Raw genomic sequence first — 23,016 nt, forward strand, 5'->3', positions numbered from 1 at the left:
GGGCTTACAGAAATGCATAAACAAATGGGCTTAGTTTATGGGCCTTAGGATTGAAGCTTATGATAAAGAGTTTAGAGTTTGGAATTGGGCTAAAGGATAACCATGTGACCCATGTGATATTAAGATAACTGTAGAGATTTATTACAGAAGTGTCAAAGACTCACAGTTGAAGAATGACAATTGATAAACGAATCATAACATAACAATTATAATACTATATAAAAGTACTAGTTATTATTAACACATGATCTTAAAGCAGCCATAAAAATGACTATCTATAATATCTTATAAAGCAAACTGGATTCCTCCCTTAACTTAATTAAGAATCTGATAAGACAAAAATACCCTTAAATAATCTTCCTTGCTAAGCACCCTCTCACGTGATATACCAACTATGCCCTTCAACCATTTTCGTCTCTAGCAAAATAAAACCCTATCAACGCCACCACCAGATTGTCTTCCCCACCACCGCCGTATTACGCGGGTACCATGCTCGTATTTACATAAGCGTCCTGATAAATAGTGTCAAACGACAAAATTAACTACGAAACAACGGTGGATTCACGACAAGTGATATGTTAGTGTCGAACTACAATATTAACCCATGAAAAACGTCGGCTCCAAAGCAATTGATATGTAAAGAAGTGAGTCAAGTTACTGTGGGAATTTATCTTTGTTATACATATTAAAATTTGCATATCACCCTCGCATTTTAAATTCATTATTATTTTTATTTTTGATTTTTTTTTTTTTTACCATATAACTTCTATTCTAATAATTAAAGTAGGGCACTTTATATTATTACATGCATCCTTTTTATTTAAAATTTTTGTTTTAATTCAAATATGCATATTCCAAACCACTTGGAGTTAGGGACATGTACGGATACATGTGACACTTAAAAGAAAGTAACTTATGATTATGATCACTTATAAAATTACTCCTTACGTCTCATTAAAAGTATCATTTATTAAATTTTCAAAGTTAAAATTTTTTAAGGTTGACTTTGAATAAATTTATTTGTGTTTAATAATGTTTGATAAAAGTTATATGAATTTATTGTGTTTTAAATGGGTTTCAACAATATAACTTTTTCAAGTTTTATATAACACAAGATATATATTTAAGATCAAAGTTTATAAGTAAAGACTTTGAAAATTAAAAAGTGGACCCATTAATAAAAAGGAGGTAGTAATTCGTTTGTATTGTAAGTTTACAACTCTGAGCACGAACGCCCGATGTCATCTGTTTGGATTGTGCAATAGTGCACCATTCGTTTTCTCTCTTATAATTTTTAGACCTCAGGTCCAAGTATGAATCTAAGAGTATATTTGACAAGAGGTTTTTTTTTACAGACTCAACTTTTAATTTTGACCTCAACTCCTGTTATGTTAAAAGTTTTGTTTAAATATAATTAGTTTTTTTTTTTTAAAAAAACTCCAAAATAAAAATATTACGCTTTTAAAGAATTTTTAGTTTAAATGAAGTTTTGAATTTTTAAAATTACACGAATATCTTTTTAAGTTGCCGTTGTAAACATACAACTACCATACCATATACTTACAAAAAAAAAAAAAAAAACTTTAACTAACAACTTTATTTAAAAACTATATTTTACAATTACAACTATAAAATACAGCTAGAAGACATATTTACTTTGCCAAACATATTTCAAGATAGACATTTTTAGTTCCAATATTGTTTAACTTAACTAAACCATCCTACTACTTCCAAACAACAGATTTCGTATCTCTTGTCTTTACCAATCCTCTATCTGGGATAAACCCGCCCCATGCCAAGGGGAAGTCAGGTTCAAGAGAGTAATTTAAATTACTTATAGTATAAAGTATAGTAAAATGATCAACCTTTTCAATTAAAAAAACAAGTATCTACCAACGCCTTTGAATGAGCAATTGATGTCATTTGAACACTTGCTAACTTACAATCCTTTTTACAATAAATACATCATACAAGACAGCTATACGATATGGACAGATATGGTTGTAAATAGATAAAAACGGTTGTAAGTTTATCACCTTCTTTTCATTTGCTCTATGCCTCTATCTAATATCTTCAACTTTATAATTGTGTTGACAATAAGGAAATCAGATACATATAGACGCAACGATTGAGATATCATTTACATGATGGCCAAACAAATTTAACTCTGCGTCTCACTCTTAAAACAGAACATCCGTGACAATATAGTCCTCAAGATAATGCCACAACCCATTTATTGGCTTGGACTACTCCTGGCTATGTGCGGGCATTATCATGAACTCAGCCAACAACAGGTTGCTTGGGATCACCAACCGCGAGCAACCACTTGCGATTCCCATCACAATGTTTATATCCTTAACAACCAACTCTTCACACCATGTTTATTTAGTCAGAAACCAACACACGGCTTCAACAAAGTTTTGACCAACAATAGTGTTGGACAGTATCAATAAAATATTTACGAACAGCATAAAGAAGACTTGGTAATCACATCTATTGCAATAGTGTCAAAAGTTTTAACAAAGAAACGTTCTCAGGGGTGTTCATGATTATAAAAATGCTTATGCCTATTAACAAAAAGAAAATGCTAAATACAACCCTAACGACTGTAGTAAACATGTATAAAAAATTGTATCTTTCATATCAAAAGCTCACCCTTGAATTTTTGGTAAGTGTACAACTATTTTAGGCTCGCAAAAATAAGCTTTGTGCCTATAACAAAATGGATCTCTGCTAACTCGTGACCCCTAACATAAGGATAGTGTATTTAATAAACTCAAATTTTTCTCAAATATAACAATATTTATTTATAGTTTATATAAAATAGTAATTATTGCAATGAATTATGAACTTTTAAATATTTTTATTAAAGTGCAGATTTCATTAAATGTACATAACTTGTACACACAGAAGCAAGTTAGTAAAACCCTGATAAGAATATATATCATTCACTGTCAAAAGTTTTAAAAAAATGTTTTTATTAAAGGGCTGTTTGTTAACGCATCTAAGTGCTATTAACAAAATAAACCTTGACCCTTATTAAGCATGTTAACAAGCTCCCCAAGCTTATTACAGTTAGCTTACTGAAGTTAATAAGCTGTTTAGAAAAAAGCTTATTAAGTTTTGAAAAGCTAATAGGCCCTACAAAACCATGAACATACCTCTCCCGTCCAGGCTCCAGCCTGTGTATTTAACCATCATGGCATCTGTCATTTCTTCTACAAATGCTGCATGTGGTACTACATCCTAAGTTGATTTCTCAAACTGTTGTTCATGTTCTTGGGTTTCCACAACCCACACATATAACCCAATCCCAATACTCCAATAGAACAGATTACTGTCAAAAACCTATACAGCCACTCAATTAAAAAAAATAAAAAAAATTACCCTTTCAAGTGAGTCATGATAACCACATTTGAAGATAGTCTAATGTATACTATAGGTTCTTCAATAAAGAAAGAAAAGTAGCATTTGTTGATGTTGTGCTTGGCCAAACACCAAACCATTAATACCATAAGAGTATAAACAAAGTTGTAGATGGAAAAAGTCATTAAGTTGATGATTATAAAAAGGTTTTTGCAGGTCAGCCCAACCCAACCGCAACAAGCATTTTATAGTACTACCCAACCGTCTTACCTAATATAATACCTGAAGCAGCCACAGGTGTAGAATTGTATGAGCAGCATGGTAAAATATGCCACAGACCAGTCAAATGCCAAGCTCATTCTAAAACAGAAGCAATAAAACACTAGCTGATAGAAGTAAGCCAAATAAAAAATGCCAATGATGTTACTTATCGTGAATAGTGAACACGTCATAAAACTTGGTAATAAAAAGAACTAGATAAAGCATAACAATTACAATCATAAGTGCATAAAACGTTAATTATCGGAGTAATGGTGTAACTACCAGCTCCTTAAACATCTTTTTGTAAACATCATATAGTCAAAGTACTACATTGTTTAAAAAAAGTCCAAGAACTACGTACTGAAAATAGGGAAATACGGGTTTAACAAATCCGCTCTTTAAGCAAATGGTTACTTTTTGTTACATATAATAAAGACTTCATTTGCATAACTTTCTGGAACTTGAGAACATTCAGCGGGAGTCCAAAACAAAAACATGATGGAATCTGCACAATAAAATTGTATATTATAAAAACTTGATTTCAAAAACAAGATTCCCAGCTGAAAGAGTTTTGCCAACTGAAACTGAAAAAACCGTTAAGTTCATAAATTAAAATGAGAACTTATCAGAAAAACTATACTTACCTTTATACTACTCAAAGATGTATAAGCATTCTTCAAAAATAAAATTAACGTATATTGCCAAAACAAAAGTTCAAAGCAAAAGAATATACTTTTTGGACTCGCATCATATACAAATCACCATACGACAATAAAACAATGCAGGTAAATATCTATATGTTATGTTCCAATAATATGAGGCATGACTAACTGTAAATGCATGAATATTCAGGATGAAACTACAAAGCAACCTTATTTTAACAGAGTCATGAATAGATCCATGTCTTCAAAATCATTCCAACAAACAGAGAAAAATTACACAAATCTACCTCAGTTCCCTTTTAATAAAATTACATATGCCACGTTTTAACATGTTTTGTGCTTATGAGTTTATGTAAAACATAATTTTCTTAAAAAAACATCAGGACGAGTATAGAACAACTATATAGGAAATCCAAAACCTAAAAAATGTGTTTTCAAAAAGCCATTAGTTGAGATGCAAGACCAGCAGAAATTTAACCTACGTTACTGTCTGAACTAAATACTTAAAACATGACCATTTTACAATCCAGGCATCACCAACAGCAGTTTATACAAATTGGGATGTATACAATTTAAGCAGAGACACAGATAAGTCTTATGAACTTATGTTATCTAGAGAGTTTACCTGTAATGATTGTGTTATTATCAGCACAAATTTATATATTAACCAAAAATACAACAGCAAACATATATACACACATTTTTAGCAGAGATAAGTTTTATGAAATTAGGTTATCTAAAGAGCATACCTGCAATATTTTGTTATTAGAGCAAGGGAATTGTTCTCTCACCTAGCGACCATAAGGTGGTCGATTGCCGCCCTGTGGAGGGTAGGCACCCTGCATCCCTTGTGGAGCACCATAGCCTCCGCCACCTTGATTGCCATAGCCACCACCGGGGGGCATCCCTTGTGGAGGTCCACCTAATCCTAAAAGATTCCCAAGTCCACCTCCTTGAGTTGCAAGCAACGCAGTCAACGCTTGTCCCAAAGCCGGTGTCAACGCAGGTGGAACCGGAGTGTTATAAGACGGGGCCATCAAATGCCCATGTCCACCACTTCCTCCTCCACCTCCCGAAAACTTGCCCTTTTTCGAAACATGATGCCCATGTCCTCCATGTCCACCACCATAATGCTGATTCCCATGCCCACCACTTCCACCCTGCTGGAAAAACGGCTTATTCGGTTTAGGCCCATCAACAGCCTTCTGACAATGCAACGTATGTCCCTCAAACACCTTGTGGGGTTCCTCCAACGCCTTTTTCGCCCCTTCAACCGTCTTATACACATACAACGCAAACCCTTTCGGTTTCCCAGTCTGCTTATCCAACCCCAAAGGCCCATCATCGATCTCCCCAAACTTGGCAAAAAACTCGGTCAATTTCCCAGGATCGATATCCGCAGCCACATTACTAACAAATATCTTCCTCTGCGTATACTCAGACACAGTCTGTACAACAGGGGGAGGCGCAGGAACCGGTCCAGCAGACGCCAATTGGCACGACGTCATCCGGTTTCCGATTTTCTTCTGGGGTTCCTTTAAGGCTTTCTGAGCACCTGCCCTATGTTTAAACAAAATAAAAGCATACCCTTTCGATTTCCCAGAGACCTTATCCACAACCGCTTTGCAATCCTCAATCTCTCCATATTTCCCGAATTCGCTTATTAACACGTCTGAATTCGTGTCCCATCCTAAGCCGTGCACGAATATTTTTCGATGAGCTGGATCGATGTCTGCGATTTTCGACACGTTTTCGATTAAATCGGGGTGTTTGGAAACGGCTTCTTTGAGGAGGGAAATAAGCTGTTCTTTTGAGAATGGTTCCAGAAGCTTCTCAACAGGTTCATCTTCTAATTCCATATCCTCTTCTTCTTCTTTTTCTCCTTCTTGTTTAACACCATTGGATTCGGTTGTTGGAACGACGTCGTTTTCGGTCGTTTCCTTATTTTCATCTTCGTCGTGTTCGGATTCTTCTTCTTCCTCCTCGATCTCTTCTTCAACATCTTCGATCTCTTGAGGATCTTCTTCCTCTTCTTCAATATCTTCCTCTAGAATCTTCTCATCTTGTTGAGGTTGGGGATCTGATGGAACGACGTCGTTTACAGTGGGGCCCGGCTCTTCTTCTTGTGGTGGTTGGGTGGTGGTTTGTTGTTGTTCTTCTTCCTCCATGGGAACAGGTTCGGGCTGTTGAGTTCGAGACTTTCGTTTCTTAGCCATTGATGTATATATATATATATAAGTGTTTGTAGAGAGAGAGAGAGATTAGGGTTAGGTTTTTGATTTTCTAGGGTAACAAAAAGAAAAGAGATGAGTGAATGAAGGGAAGAGAGGGAGGCTAGGGTTTCAAGACAAAGATACGAGTCTCATGTGGTTCTCACATCTATTTACAAAAATCGTCCCTGCAGCCTTCAATTAGTGTGTCAAATACTCAGAACCAATTCAAAACTCGACATGAAACCGCTCGTCAACCCACCAACATGATTTTTTTCAGGTCGGGTTCAGGTTGGGAATTTTGACGCTTAGGTCGACCCGTCAACCCAATACTTTTTAAAACTAATATTATATATATATACACACATTGTATTTTATCTTTAAAGTAACGCTCTATATTCATTGATCATCAAAAACAAAGTTAACTCTTCTTTCTAAGTGTTTACAAATATAATGATTATTATCATAGTTGTTTATTACTATTTTTTTTTAAATAATAATAAACGAAATAAGTGATTAGTTTTCTGAATGATATTACTCTGTTATTAGTAACCTTGTTTTTAATATATTAAAACCAACTTGAGTCAAAACCAACACATTTAACCTGATATACCGTTAAATAATATAATAATTGGGTCAACCTAGGTTGACCCGAGTCAATTCAGGCTGGGTCAGGGTTGAAATTTTTGACCTGAAACTTTTAGTATGTCCGGTTAGAGTAAGAGATTTTTAATGTGCCAACCCAACGCGAATTGACCTAGGCCGCCCCAATTAACAATCCTTGATCTCTATTTCAAAAATTATAATTTTGGCCCAAACATATTTACATCAACACTTTTGGTCTCGACTAAAAGTATTAAAAGTCCAACATATGTCAGCCATGTGATGAGTATTTTTGTCTTTTCTTTATCATAGGAACAAAAAGTGTTATTAAAAAGCAAACCCATATATGAGATTTATACATATATAAATATAAACATACATACATCACCACTCTCTATCTGTTCACTCTCTCTACACAAAAATCTACATCTACATCTATAATTCTATGTCTATTATATCCACGTCTACATCTATAACAATACGTATATCTACATCTACATCTATAATGATGATGAGGCTATAAAATATTGATATAGATACTTATTTATTTGTTTGGATTTGTATGTATGTATATTATAAATGTTGTTGCAATATCTAATTTGATTTGAAATTTAAGGAAAAACAAAAAAGAAAGAGATAAAAGAAGATGATGTTGGATTTGTATAAAAAATTTGAATGAATCAAAGGTTTAAAATGATTTATAAATAAGAGGAAAAAAAATGAGTGGTTAAGATCTAAGAAGAAAAAAAAAATGAATTGTTGAGATTTAAAGTTTTTATAGATATATTAGGTAGAGATGTTTAAATTAGTGAATAAAGAATATGAGGTATTTTGGGTAGTTCAAAACACTTTTTAATAAAAAAAAAAAGAGGCAAAGATATGAATATTTTGGGTAGTTCAAATCATCTGTTTTTTTTTAAAAAAAGGGCAAAATGGTTTATAAAATAGTATTAGATATTAGATATATTAACAAAACTAGATTTTAGACCCGTGTCTGACGCTGGACACGGACTTACGATATTATCAATATTATATTTTCATACATGTAAATCTTAAAAGGTTATAATTTTGAAGATGTAGGTTCTAAGTGTTATACTTTGCAAGTTGTTGTACAATAATCACACGTTCGTCACTGTCATTATTAGCTGAGACATATTGATGAATTTATTTGTCGTAGTCATTCCACAAGGCACATGCTACAATAAATTCTCTTATTATAAAATATTTTGAAACCAATTGTACTCATAATGTGATATTATAATGAAAGATAATTAAGAATTAAAATATAAACATACTTGTGATACTGTAATTGACATTCAAGTATATGTCTTTAATCATGATGCTAGCCCATAACATGATTACGTTTATTTTCAATCATCTGTTCTATGATTATTAGATAACAATTATGTTTGTTTTCATATTTTTAATAACAATTAAGACTTTTAATTTGAGTTATATAAACAAATTTAAAAGAATATATACTTCTAGAACATTAAAAACATATATTGTATTTCATCTTTGAAATAATTATTTTTAAACAAAATTCTCCATATGTTGAAATATTTTCTAATAGATTAATGATTAAAAATTAAAAAATTCATCTCAATTTAATCGCTAAAGATAAATATAAATTAAATATTAAAGGGTAAAAGTTGTAAATAATTGGAAAACAAAAAAAAATTAAATTAATAAAACTTTTTCTATAAATATTAATATAATAATGTATTTGAATGATGATTATTAGGATTTTTAATTTGTAGTTAATCTAAAGCAAGAGCCAATTTTATGAAATTGAACAATTTGATTTGTTAATAAGTAATTAATTGAACTGTCTTATAGTATATATTATTATTATTATTATATTATTATTATTATTATTATTATTATTATTAATATTATAATAATAATAATATTTATTATTATTAATAAATTGTTATATCAACCGTGCTTTAGTATAATAGAGTATCCTTAATCTTACAGTTACACGGACCATCCATTCGATTAAGAAATTTCATTCATACATCCATTTAAAAGACTGTCCTAGCAACATCACTTGCATCCACATTTTCATAGAACCCATAGAGGGCAAAACATATAATAGCTTACAAAAAAAATATTCTCAATCGTGCAAGTTTGCAAACATGCAGAGTCCAAATTTTACAACAGCAAGAAAAAAAAGGATACCAAAACCAACATGGTAAACTATAATACGAATTTACATCAATAGATAAGGTGATTGTATCACAAAAAACACAACATTCATTACATTCTCAAACAGCTAGATTATCGATCATGGCAGATAATAACACTTTATGATAAACGGATATACTATGATACCCACTACAACTGAGATAACACTTTTTTTTTCTGGACACCAAATGAAGGGGAGGACAAATAAAGAGAGTCCAAAAAGAGACATTGAGACTAGAAAAGCAACTACACTCCAAAAAGAAATAAGGATATACAGATGGAGAGCTTTGGATGAGCGTTTAATAGAGATGTTTTAGCGAGGGGATGATTGTTTATACATAAAATCTTGGGAGGAAGTCCCATAGTTTAAATCAAGGTTGTGAAGTTGTTCCATAAGTTGAGAGCGCCGTTCCTTAAAGAAATCAAGACGGGTTGTTAACTCTACCAAAGTGGAAGATGCAGCTGATGGATGTCGTGGATACTCAACTACCTAAAAAATATATTTGATTAGAAAACAGGTTAAATGGGTCAAAAGTCCTATAAGGCTAATATGATGCAAACATCTTCCTAAATTGTTTTATGCAAATCTTTTAACCTACCAGCAAACTTTGCCACTATTATCATCACCTAAATTGGTTAATAAACAAGAAGCAAGATCATTCATATGTTACATGTCTAGTTTCTGATAAGGTTGTCCGGCACCTAAGCTTAGGTGTGAAACCCCTCACATACTAATATTTTATTATTTCTTGTTTAATGAATAAATGCATGGGCCCCCATGATTTTTATGGATTAAAAAAGCAATATGTGAGTGTTCCTCACCTAAGCTTAGATACCCGACAGCCTTATATTCCCATCCCCCTGCATATAAAGATGTGGTAACAAAGAGGCATATAAATATAAAATGTAGCTACCTCTGCTGGTCTAGATGATGATGGGATACAGGCAGAATCAACAGCCCCAAAATCATCCACGGATAAACTTGTAGATGCCTCGGTACTTTTAGAGTCGCTCAAGCTTGTAGATTCTACAAGCTGCTGCTTCCGTAAAGGCTGCCTACTATTATTAGCAGATGTTATTGTTTGTCCTTTATTGTTTCTTAGCTCTTTTCCTAGTGAATTTTCCTGCATCACGACATTGACATGCCAATGGAGTACAATAATAAAATTAGTATTATTAATCTAATAAAGTAATTAAGTCGAAATAACAAGATCCAACGGAATTCAAAATTGGAAATGATCGTTGAACAGATACGAACTTGGAGTGTCAAACATCATCCTAAAACAATTTAATACCAAAAAAAAAAACAAACCACTAAACACAAAATGGAATCTGGTTTAACAGAATACATGACTCCGTTTCACCCAACTCATTGTTCTTTCTAGTAAAGCCTATGCTTCTTTGGGTTATTTAAGTTAAAATTTCTGTTGAAAAATGCAGAGGAATGAGATGCACATGGGCTCAATGTTTTCAAATATTCCATGTATATATCAATTAGTAGTATGATTAAATTATTATTTCTTTATAGCTTTTACACATTGCAGTCAATGACCTTAGACACATAATGGGAGAATTCTAAACATTAAAAGCGATTACTGATTGAGCATACGTGTTTAAAAGCTAATTACCTCCGTCCTCTGTTTCCTTTCATTATTAATAAAAGCAAGTGTGGTATCAAAATCATGCTGAAAAAATCTCCTGTGAAAGACAAAGATAAACGACATAAGAACAAGTAATGCACGATCCAATCAGTATGACTGCAAAAAGTTATTTATCCCATATTTTGTTTCAAAAACAAAAGTATGATTTCAGACATTTTGTTACTACAAATAACTGAGATAACAAATGGGCAGAATGGCTAGGGTCATATACACTAGAATGGGTTCCACAAAAAATCTTTTTATAAGTAATTAGTGTCAAAATATTTACAAAAACATATCCTTTCAATAATAATCTAATATTCAAAATTATTGACTTAGATGATGAAAGTACACGTTTTGTTGCCTTTAAATTTGCTCAACTCGTTTGACATGTTTCCATTTTAGCTAAATTATTTATTGCACCCATTTGACCTGTTAAAGATGAAACATAACCCGAATTAACCCATTATATGTAAACCAGTCAATAGTGATAGATATTTTGCATTTTGCAGTAATAGAGCAATAGTGTAGCTAAAAAAATTTAGGTATTTGATTATGAATAGTTAACTATACTCGTGTACTTGTGCATGTATTCATCTATGTCTTTCATTCCATCAAACAAGAAAAAATACAAAGAGCAAAGAAACTGGAAGACTAACTGTTGAGAATTATGATTATTGACATGTTGGTATCGGTCAGAAGCATCTGAGAGAGAGCCATAGTGATGCTGGCGTTGTTGATTAAGTTGATGATGTAATTCTGCAACTTTTTGCTTCAATCTAGCTACATCTGCTTCTGCAAGAGCAATCTCCTCCAGTTCAGCCCTTGTCTTCATTCATTCAAAAGATACAATATATAAATATAATTGGCAGCAAGTCTTTGAAAAATTCAATTAATGAATAAGAAAAGAGAAGAGTGGAAACCTTTAAATCCATGGTACGTGATCCAGAAATCTGTCCAGAAGACATGCTTAACCCAACTTCTAATGCAGCTCGTAAATCCCTCTCAGCTTGTAACTGCTCCTGAAGTCTTGAAACCTAAAAACGATGAACAAGCTCTTTAGCTAAAGACTATCCTAATAGATCCCTCCTAATAACTCAGTCATGAATACTTTTTGTTTCACTTCGAAATACAATACCACTGAAAAACATAAATTATGGAAGATTCACAATATGTATCTCACTTCAGGGGGTACTCCTTTATTAGACCCACATATCTTAATGAAGAGGTTAACTTAGGTTATGTTCATCACTAGAGGATGAAATGGCCAAAATCGAATTTGTTGAAAGAGGATGGGTCAAAAACCTTGGAAGTAGCTCAATGTGTATATTTGATACTAAACTCCTGTATAACTTTCAAAATTAGGCTCGAAGCGTAATAATAGAGTTTTTTAAGCATATTTTCACACATTTTTCTTCTACAAAGGTTCGGAAAACGGGGAAAACAGTGTTACAGATCAACATAACCAGAACCTTTCTTTCTGACCTGACAAAGAAATTAGCAGTTTTGACATGTTACCCAGTCTCACCTATTTTGCCATTCTATGACTATTATATTCATCAATTTTCACAAATCCAAATATATTACATTAAAATTTGAGCAAGATCCAAATTGAATTTAAAGTTTAGCAGTCAAGATGAGATTTCAATTACTGATAACAGAAAAGTAGGGGGAAATAATCAACATAGTAGAATAAAAATGGTTGTCCTAACATTAGATGTGGAATTTCAAAAGATTAACCTAGAAGGGATCGACTTAGTTGCGCATAATAACTAAAAGGTTGAAAGTATAAAGGTTAAACCTTCGCTAAAAATGAGCAGAGTCCCAGGTCGCTATTCGGCCAATGTGTATTCAATGTTTACAGTCTCCTAAATCACTTTGTTCAGTAATTCAGTTTGTTCTTTTAATGATACAATTTGAAGTAATTATTGAAGTAAGAACATAGAAAAAAAGAGAAGTAAATTTGGTAGGTAAACCAAACCCAGACGCACCTTACTTAATAACTGTACGTTTCAACCATCAATTTTGTGACCTCTAACTTACATTGAAAATAAAGAAAAGTAGGAAATAAAGATTGCGTCCAAGTTGAAAACAATATAAAAAAAGACGGCGTACATCTTGCTCAAGCGCTAATCGACGCTCATGCAATGCTTGTTTCCTTCTTTCCAGACTAGCTTGAAGTATTGCGTTTCCTCTAGCCTAACAATCGTGAAGGTTATATACTGTTAGCAAATTTATTGTCATTGCAGAATAGGCACGAAAACTAACATAAAACCCAATATTACCTCCTTTGCGATTCTTTGCCTCAGGTCATTTTTCGTGAGCTCAAGCCTTTGAATAGCAAGCCTAAGACCACATTAATTATTGCATCAATACAAATTCAAAAAAAGTTAATAACATATTGAACTAAAGTAGACATCATTGCAAAATAAATTAACCAAGAAAATACCACATCACTGTGGCAAACGAAAAGATATGGATACATGAAGTACCTCCTAATGTAGAAATAAAAATGCAAACAACTTGCATACATATGTGCATGTAATTAATAACTAAACAGAGCATGAGCTAGTAAAAGAGACAATGTTGTCTTTAGAATGGAGTACAATAGAAAGCAAACATAAAAAAAAAAAACCAAAAATTAATAATCTTACTCTTCTTCGCCTGAAGAATCAACAGATTCCATTGATGGAGTCTTTCTTCCCTAAAATTTAAATTAAGAGAAAGGGTTATCAGGCCCAAAATCCAATTTGTTTATTAATAATTAATAATTGAGCAAACAGAAAACTTTCTTCTAACAAGTGAAGAAGATAAACACAAATTTCTCCAATTTTGTTTACAGCTTCTACTAAACCAAGCAAGACTTACATTTTTGCGCCCCCAAAATGTGGAGCGCTTGGTATTACTGTTGGAGCCCGTAAATTTGCTAATTGGAGTCTCTGTGGATGATTTAGCAGCAGATAGCCCCCCTTGATCAATAGAAGAAAGTAATGTCCCAACTGATCTATGAGACTCACTTCTTGACAATATGCCAGGAGTGCCCATCTCATTTTCATATTCCTTGTTCCGATGAATATGTTGCTCATGTATTTGAGCATTAGAATCTTCAAGCCGTTGAAAGTTCACCAAATTAGAATTTGGTTGTGGGTTAACATTGTTCCTTGGGGATACAACATCTGTTTCATCTGCTCCATATGCCTAAATTCACAAAATGAGTGCTTTTCAGCTTTTATTATCGGCAAATTACTAAAATAGAAAGTTCATCAAAACAACCTTATAATAATAAATATAACTATAGGTGACAATACACCAAGATGTAATGTGATCGGGAGCAAGCAAAAACCTTAAAGTCGTAAAGATCACTGCAAGCATAACCACTGCTTTCACTCAGCTTTCCACTGAGTACACGCTCAGGATCCTCATCAGTTTCTTGATCGGCTTCATTTTCTGCATCATGGTAGCCATTCACTTTGCTTACCAATTTCTCATCATCAATTGAATCTTCACTCCCGCTATTGTCCATCCGAGAATCAGCTGACATACAACTTTTGAGCATAGCATCATCCTTAAAGAAAGACAAAATACAGCAGCAACATGGCTAGTCAAATAATTATAGCTCTAAGGTTACAGTCAAAATCTAATATATCAAACACACACCATAAAGAAGCTTACATCAAAGATATTGTCATACTCCTCAAGTAGAGTTGTAATAATTGCTTGAGCATTATTAGCAGCATTTGCAGCCGCAAGAAGTTGTGCAGAGTTGTCTGCGCTATTATCAAAATCATCTTCCAGTTCACATTCACCAGCTAGAAGAGGGCGTAAGAGCAGCGGCGCCATACAAGCAGCAACTGCCGATGGAGTCATCCGATTTTCATAAGTATGTGCAGAAATAGTGTGCATCATCTTCAGGATTCTGTAAATAAATAAATTCGACTAATATAATGAAAATGAAAATATTCTCAAGTAAAAATACAACAGATCTTAACTTCTACTTTAATAAGAGAAAATCCGCGACAATAGCCAATTTTCGTTGCGATCGTACCAAAATAGCCAACAAAATCGCAAGAAGAAATGCCAAAACGCAACAAGAAATGCCAAGTCGCAACAAGAAATGCCATAATTGCAACAAGAAATGGCAAAATCGCAACTCGCAGTAAGTTTGACTTTGACTTTAAAGATACTAGTTTATTACCTAGTACACACTTAATAAGACATTTGACCTTTCTAACCCGCTTCATTTCCCACTCTCTTTTGAAAGTACCAGTTAGAAACATAAAATAACCCGAAATGACGCTTTCATACATAAACGGGAGTGAAACTGCCACATCGAAAAAAGAGAAATACATGACCCCAAGCTGATCCATCGACCATGTATGCTGATACATCTCCACACACAAAGAGATTTTTCCAATACATTCGTTTTTAACCAACTGCCAACATTTACTGTCACTATATAATAAAGAGCATTCATGACTAATGATAGATTCCAGGGGTGTGTTTTGCACAGCTGGTATAGTATAAACCAGAGTAAGAAAGAGAAAAAGGTCACCTTTGTAACAGACGCCTGTTCGGTTCAGGAAATGTTTCCATGATTGCAGACCTCATGGCATTTACTCGAGCTTCCTTCCGGTCAATTCCTTGTTCAATCAACACGAGGGAAACAGTATCAGTACACATATTTCCAAATGCATCGAATTTAATATTTAAACACATCCTTAATGATGCTTATTTATTCAATACGAGTATATTCCATTAAATGGGTTTGGAAAATCAATCAAGAAACAATGAAAACATCATTTAATTCAAAGCACATGAATACTATATTCCTTAGGTCCTGGAGGAATAGAGAAGATGAACTCACTATGAGCTTCGAGCAATGCAGTGCAGCAGGATGCAGGAACAGGGGATGAGGGTAGCTCTCGAAGGACATGCTGCAGATGACACAACGTATGTAAATGTCTACTAGAGCAAGAAACAAGACCCAATATATAAAACTTAATCTTCTTCAGTTAATTATTCCAAAAATCTTTAGCTATTGTCATTATTTACATTGATCTTGTTTAAATCAGTTATGCACCTTGACACAGTCACCGACTACATGAGCATCCTCATCAGAACCAAATTCCGTCTTTCCTGGAACAAATATAGACAAAAGTTAGTATTATTGCTGCTTGATTGTTAAAAGTGATTGCAGTAAAGAAAAGGAGAGCACAACAAATGCAAAAATTCTGCCCGAACGTAAAAAGAGAGGCATCAAATCATAGCAAAATGGCGGAACAACGAAGAGATGAGTGAAACATTCACTTGACAGCTCGTGGCTTCCAGATAAGAAGATAAATTGAAAAGTTATTAACCTGTTTCATAGTCCTGAACTCTCCGATCAACTTCCTCAACATCTGCAGCTTGTCTCAAGATACCTTCTATTTTGGTCCCTGTAAAGCATCAATTTTATAGAGTACACTTTAGCACATAAAGACTGGGCACTTTAACTATAAGATAGGATTTCCCTGTTGTCGCAATCATATCTCTACGGTTTCGTAATCCACAGTAATTCAATAAACTTAAACAGAATCTTACCATGTTTCTCAAGAAATCTAAGAGCTTTTTCAAGGAAAGACGGGCCTCCATCTATGTCTTCCAATGCTAGCAATATTGGACGGCCAACAACTAAAGATTTGATGGGTCTTTTGTCTCGCCCTGGAAAAAAAATATTAAAAATATTAAATAACTTCTCATAGCAGTTCCATGCAAAGAAACAACCACAATTAAAAGATGAAAGTTGGCAAACATTGATGAAAGGGGCCCTCAATAGAATCAGTAGTATCATTGCGGAAGATCCCATTATGCCCCATAACAATAGCTGCGCTTGGTGCTTGAGCAAGAGCATGTTCCAGAGCTGTCTTCCATTCGAATAAATCCTCTGATGTCTCGGCCTGAAAATTTCTATAACTGTAATGATACGAAAATAACCTAAAAAGCATATATAATTATATAAATAACAAAAATCTTCAATCTGTCATGAAAATACCTTGAGAGTAAATGCCCGTCCATCACGCCCATCAGGAAAGAGAACAGTTAACAGCTTTTTGTCCTCTCTAACAACAACGCTGCAAAAATAATATACACCACATTATAGATTAGCACTACCACATATACAACTTCATATAAATACATACCAGAACCACCAGTCCACCATTACCTTCCTGAATTATTTAAGTCAATCCCTCCTAGTGTTAAATTTACCTCTCCACCTCTCTGAGGAATTGCACTCTGCATAAATCATACGGTACAACTTTAGCAATTGAAGAAGGAAACATGCATGTGAGTGTTGAACAAAGAAAGACAATGAAGTCAAATCAGTAAAAATCTGAGATCATGGTCAGGTTAAAATACAATTAGAGAGATAGTTAAGGTCAGCCAAGTTAATATAGTAATAAGGATTCTTAATTAACAGAAAGGCTTTACCATGCAACCATTTGATTCAACGAGTCCGGTAGAGGTATCATCGACTCGGTAATGAAAGGGTCAATTCCGGTTATGTCTAATTTTAACAAGTCAAATGTGTAGAAAGAACTTTTCAAATGGAGTAAAAAGGCATCCAAGGCATACATTTAATGCATTAGACCTCCTATATAATGTTAACTAAAATACAGGTCATTAGTGAAATAACATTATTTTTGTAATCATATTTGACACTAGTTAACTTACAAAACTAGCAACAAACAAAATCGAACAAATTGTTCTTAAGGCGAACCGGACCTAACCATCCAGCCCATACACCACCTCTATGTCCAAATGTGTCACCGCTGGTTTGTAAAACTGAGCTAGATGGGACTATCTAGCTACATAATACTAGTTCACCTATGCCATTGTTTGAACTTTGAACCAAGTTTGTGAAACTACTATCTTAGTTTTGCTTGTTCTCTAAGATGATTCTGGACTCTATCGATTGACAGCAGCTATTCTTAGAATTCATTTAATTCATATTGAGAGATAGAAGATTAGTGAAAAAAAAATAAAAATATTAAGACTAACTTCCTATTTAATTGATCATAGTATAACAATAGTTTCACTGTTTCAGATGATGTAGGAAATTCTTTTATAGCTTGTACCTTGTAGCTTGTAGCTAAGTCATACGGAAAAAATAAATGGTAGCTAAGTAGCGAGAGCCCCTGTTTCACTAATAGCTGGGAAGGAAGAATAGCAAAGACAGAGATGCAGCGAATCACTAAAATGGAAGACTAACTGATCAATGTTCTTTTAATTCTCTCAGTTATTAGATATATAAATTTCTATATTTTTTTTTCTATGGCTAACATTTCTGGACCATTGGCCTGTCTTGCTAATATGTCATTTCTATTTATCATCATAATTTTGTTAGCAGTGCATTAGTGCATAAATAAAACATCCCTTCTAGAAAAAGAAATAGACAATATATGCAGAAGACAAAGAAGCATAAATTCAAGAACTCACCGTTCAAACATAAAAAAATGATATATATAAAAATCGATACAAGAACTTAACAAAATTTCTCAAATATACAAAGTGAAAAAGATAACTAACTGGATCGTTTTTAAAGAACACCAAAGAAGTGCGTGTGAGAATAAACCAGCGCTTCTTCCATGACTTCCAACCTAAACCTGAGGCAGAAAAAAGATTCGTGTGAAGAGAAGCGATAAACCAAGTGAACGGATCTAAACTTAACTATACAAGTCACAACTAAACATTGCATAACACACGTCACTAGACCATTTTAAAACTCCTATGATTATCTTATAAAGATAGAATAATACAAGAAAAACAGATTATGCAAGCTACAAACCCTCTGGGATAAATAATAAGATAGTTGAGAAGATATCCATATCTAGGTGTATGAACTCCCCAATATGGCAGTTTTTGACCTGTGAACTTCAAAAGTTCATGGGTCATGTATTTTTTGATAACATACCGGCATATTTTGGCAAGTTTTAGCAATTTCCAATATATTGTACACGAAAATGTTCAATATAGCATTTCAACCTTAACCTTTCTACAAGCTATATAATCACAACCTTATAAGGGTTGCACCTTGTAAGACTCGCACAATATGTTGTACAAGAAACCAAGTTTTATGATAGAGAAAGTGATTGTAAGATAAAATCATTAGTTAGATTTTTGCTTCTGTTGCTAATCAGCTTAGAAAACTTGTTGAGTGTGGTTTGAAAGGTTTCAACTCTTCAACAACACTGCTGACCAGGACATCCTTCCTAGAGAGAAGCAACTGACTAACTTCAAAAATTATAAAAATATATATGAACTACATAGGTTTGCAATATAATGTGCTTCATGATCCTTAACAGAGAAAACATGACGTTAGCTTAATTGGGTCCAATTGTACCTTTATTGTTTTGACAGACAAGCAAACAACTATTAATTCAAATTTTTACAATATGTCCACCACTTGGTTTTAAAAGGCGATAGGCGCACAAAAGCGATAAGGTCCATTTCGCAAAGCGCAAAAGCGGGGAGTTTTTCGCACGCAAAGCGCACACTTATGAAAAAAAATTATGAATTATTTATATAGTATTTATACACAAAATACAAAAACACCATTAGTATGATACTCTTATGTCCGGCTTTGATCAAATTTGGTGTTTGAAAAGAAACTCCCAAAAGATTGTTTGTCTTGTTGAGGAAAAAGAAAGAAGAGATTAATCTTGTTGAGAAAGAGGAGGTAAGGAAAAAAAGTTACTTATTTATAAATACAATCCTCTTGTGTACAAAAAACATTTTTTAGTGCCTGGGCTCACAAGAAAGCCCAAAAAGTGAGCGCTTTTTGTACACCCTGCACTTTGGGTACCAAAAAGCTCTAAGGCTTGCGCCTAGCGCTTGAGGCGCGGTTTTTACAACCAACGTCCACCATGGGACTAGAACCCACGGCCTATAAATTAATATATCACATGAGCACATCAACCTATAGGTTGATGGGTCCAATTGTAAATAATGTTATAGTTTTATTGCTTTTTTTATAATCATCCTCACAGACTTGGTCTTTCCTAAATTTCTATAGAATGTCACTAGCAATGGTTTGGCCATCATCAGCTTGGCTTTTCGACTCCTACATTCCCCTCAACACATGCTGGTTGACTCTAGGCAAAAACCTTGAAATATGAAAGAAGTATGAATAAAGTAACCAGGAAAGCATTTATTCCCTGTTGATAAGCGATTAACAAAGTCGACAGGATTATGCAAGTACTTGCTTTCAGAGCATTATTATAGAGCTATGAATTGGCAGAGATGACCTACCTCTTGAAAGAAAGTTCATTTATAGGAATGGGCAGCTAGAAAAGAACGTGTACAGATAGGAGAGAATATACTGCTTTTACGGTTTGGACAAGACACTAGCATCATATGGAAATTGTTAAGACCCGATGACGAAAGATGGAAAGGCACAACTGAACGAAACGTAATGGGAAACCAGGGAGGGTAGCCTAGGTATGCTAGCAGTTTGTTTGACCTCGAATGTGGCTCTATCAAAAATTTACATATAAACCTAACAGTACTATCCAATTAACCTTATTTCAAAATAACCTTAAATGGCAGTTAGCCTTTGGTTTGGGTAGTTAACCTCTATAGACAAAACCAAAATAAAGGAACTATGAGTTGATTCCACAACAATCACTATTTTTCATTAATAAACTTTCTTGTCCAATGAAATGGTATTATGTTTATGTCACCAATACTTGTACTAGCTTAATGATTTCAACATCAGTAAGTTCCAACAAAAAGAATGAGAAGTGACTCAGTGAATCAATATAAATACTAAAGACCTTATCCTACACAACGCTCCTTTATTAGCAATACGATAATAATGCTATCAATTTTATAGCTAGGAGCATGAGTCGTTCTTAAACTGATGCCTACATTTGCATAACTAAAGTAGATTCAAAAATCAAACAAAAAAGGAGTGTTTTTCATTTTCCATATCGCATATTCAACACTATTGCCCTAATGTTTGTTTACACTCAGAATATGTTCTATAGTTGCTAAGTATATTGACTTGCACTTCTCATCCATCATATACGGGACCCCACTGTCTATAGCTCTGTCGTTTGTCATTGTAACAAATGATCAAGTTCACTAGCTCATTTTGACTAGCAAAACACATGACTTGACACAGCCTCTGGGTTAGTATATCCAAGCTCCACTTAAAGAGTCTAGTTTCCAATAAATACACATAAAGATACCAATATAACAATTCGAAAGTAGCAAAAAATTTTCACTTTTCCAAATACAAACATAACCATTAACCATGCACTTCTAATCACAACTTCAAACAAAAGGAAGAATGTTTATGCACCTTTCGAAGATATAAATAATGGCCCGCTTTTAAAGACCTGCAAACAATTTCCCACAAATCTTCAGAAAGTTAAAAACTTTTACTACCACAACTACATTATCCATCAATGCCAATCTAACTAAGTCATCATAGACCCAACTAAAAAGAGAGGCTTTTTAGTAAATTAAACCCCACAAAAAACCAATGTCAAAATCGACGAAAAGATCGGTATTATCAATGAACAACAGTTAGCAAATAACAATGCAAAACAGTACCGTATTAGTAGCTCCAATTCTGGGACGCTCAAAAGCCGCCAAAGAAACAGACATTCTTAAAAAACATTGTCAGAACAACATTATCTTCAAATGGGTAATCAATAATTATACAAAAGAATGAAACCCAGATCGAAAGTTACAAACTTGGGTGAAAAAGAACAAGATCTACTAATCAAAACAGCTAGGGTTTCAAGAAAGTTTGAGGTAAATAAATGTGTAGTGTAATGTAATGTTGTAAGATTAGGTAATAGTGGTGTTGCTTTTCACCTACTTTTGAGTTGTGTAATTTGTATATATAATTAAGAAGATTTTGATTTTGATTTCATTGATGATAGCAAAATGGTGAAGAAAAGGCCAAGTCAAGTGGTTGTAAGTTGTAAGTGGCATATTTTGGTTTTTTATTGGGAGACTCTATTTCAATCCGTGATTCTTGGTTGGTCAAGCCAGGTAAGACTTTCCTTATGTTGTTATCTTGTACTCTACTTTTTGCGACAACGTGTTTATTGTTTAAAGCTTTTTAACTAGTACATAAGTGTTGTATCCAAATTTCACTTATCCAAGTAAAGTTCATACAAAGTAATGACGTTTAAATAGGTTTAACATAACATTTTTTTAAAATAATTGACAGACATATCTATATTATATTATAAAAAAAATATCACTTTATTAATAAATAAAGTGTTAAAAATTATGTAATATTTTCAGTTAGCACCTTTTAAAATATTTTATGTCACCCTTAACATTAATAATTAACTTACACTATCAATTCTTTATCTTTTAAAATATTTTCATTAACTATTTACACCACTTGCCTGTTTGCACACCAAACCGAGATTAGGTTAGAAATGGGGTGATGGGTGTTTTTGGTTATTCATTGGCGATTCCCCGAGGGTAGAAATGGTATCTTTTTACGCCAATCGAATAAGTGAGGGTGATCTCTTCATGGTCATATATGCTAATGTATCGTATAGCCAGCCGTTAACGTATTACCGAATAGGTTTAGATCTTGTTGATCGTATGAGTAATGTTGTGTGTGTATATTCCGAATGGTGGGAATTATTGGAGCGATTATGATGACGGCCCTTAGGTCTTATGAATCTCCTTTTATAGGAGAAATTCCCTTTAAGGAAAGAAGCTTCCCCTTCATTAGGGTTTCCTTGATATAAGGAACAGAATATTATCTTCCTTTTTATCAACTTATTAAAGATGGAATCAAATCCCTAATTTACAGGGGATCGATCTTATCATTTAATTCTGTTTGAAGCCTCTGTTACAGACGACCCTTCATATCATGGGATATTATTGATTTTCTGCACGGTAGGTTCTGTGTGTCGCTAGGAGGGTATATCATCAAGCCCCCCGGTCCAAGGGGATGTCTTTTGCCAAATAGGCATTGCCTTGGACTAATTCTGACAACCTGCCAATTCTTTGAGGGTTTGAAGTTTCAAAAAATCGGAAAGCCACGTGTGGCAGTGCACGCATCTCAAG

At 33.7% G+C, this 23,016-nt stretch overlaps 2 protein-coding genes and 1 long non-coding RNA gene across 4 annotated transcripts; all 3 read right to left on the reverse strand.

Annotated features, from left to right (window-relative positions):
• Positions 1–1,821: 1,821 nt before the first annotated feature.
• On the reverse strand, positions 1,822–3,642 carry LOC122598588. The gene is made up of 2 exons (XR_006323657.1): positions 3,162–3,642; positions 1,822–2,368 (listed from the first exon to the last, which is right to left on the reverse strand). It is a non-coding gene; the product is annotated as an uncharacterized LOC122598588 (long non-coding RNA).
• A 181-nt stretch (positions 3,643–3,823) lies between these two features.
• LOC122598571 (UBP1-associated protein 2B-like) lies at positions 3,824–6,684 on the reverse strand. 2 transcript variants are annotated; one of them, XM_043771175.1, is made up of 2 exons: positions 5,039–6,684; positions 3,824–4,132 (listed from the first exon to the last, which is right to left on the reverse strand). In XM_043771175.1, exon 1 carries the CDS (start codon positions 6,503–6,505, stop codon positions 5,081–5,083), a length of 1,425 nt encoding a protein of 474 aa, XP_043627110.1. In that variant the 5' UTR covers positions 6,506–6,684; the 3' UTR covers positions 3,824–4,132; positions 5,039–5,080. The 2 variants fall into 2 exon arrangements, with proteins under 2 accessions (XP_043627110.1, XP_043627102.1); XM_043771167.1 differs by having other exon boundaries at positions 5,081–6,683.
• A 2,520-nt stretch (positions 6,685–9,204) lies between these two features.
• LOC122578124 (rho GTPase-activating protein 7) lies at positions 9,205–21,943 on the reverse strand. Its single transcript, XM_043750015.1, has 22 exons — positions 21,529–21,943; positions 21,275–21,311; positions 18,499–18,575; positions 17,135–17,205; positions 16,964–17,042; positions 16,724–16,868; positions 16,513–16,632; positions 16,290–16,367; positions 16,013–16,068; positions 15,797–15,866; positions 15,485–15,572; positions 14,605–14,848; positions 14,276–14,497; positions 13,801–14,130; positions 13,587–13,636; positions 13,218–13,278; positions 13,048–13,131; positions 11,856–11,969; positions 11,592–11,761; positions 10,921–10,990; positions 10,207–10,416; positions 9,205–9,782 (listed from the first exon to the last, which is right to left on the reverse strand). The coding sequence occupies exons 1-22, from the start codon at positions 21,580–21,582 to the stop codon at positions 9,606–9,608; spliced, it is 2,607 nt and encodes an 868-aa protein (XP_043605950.1). The 5' UTR covers positions 21,583–21,943; the 3' UTR covers positions 9,205–9,605.
• Positions 21,944–23,016: the final 1,073 nt, after the last annotated feature.

This window comes from Erigeron canadensis, chromosome 1 (genome assembly GCF_010389155.1).
Source record: "Erigeron canadensis isolate Cc75 chromosome 1, C_canadensis_v1, whole genome shotgun sequence".
Classification (NCBI taxonomy): Eukaryota; Viridiplantae; Streptophyta; class Magnoliopsida; order Asterales; family Asteraceae; genus Erigeron; species Erigeron canadensis.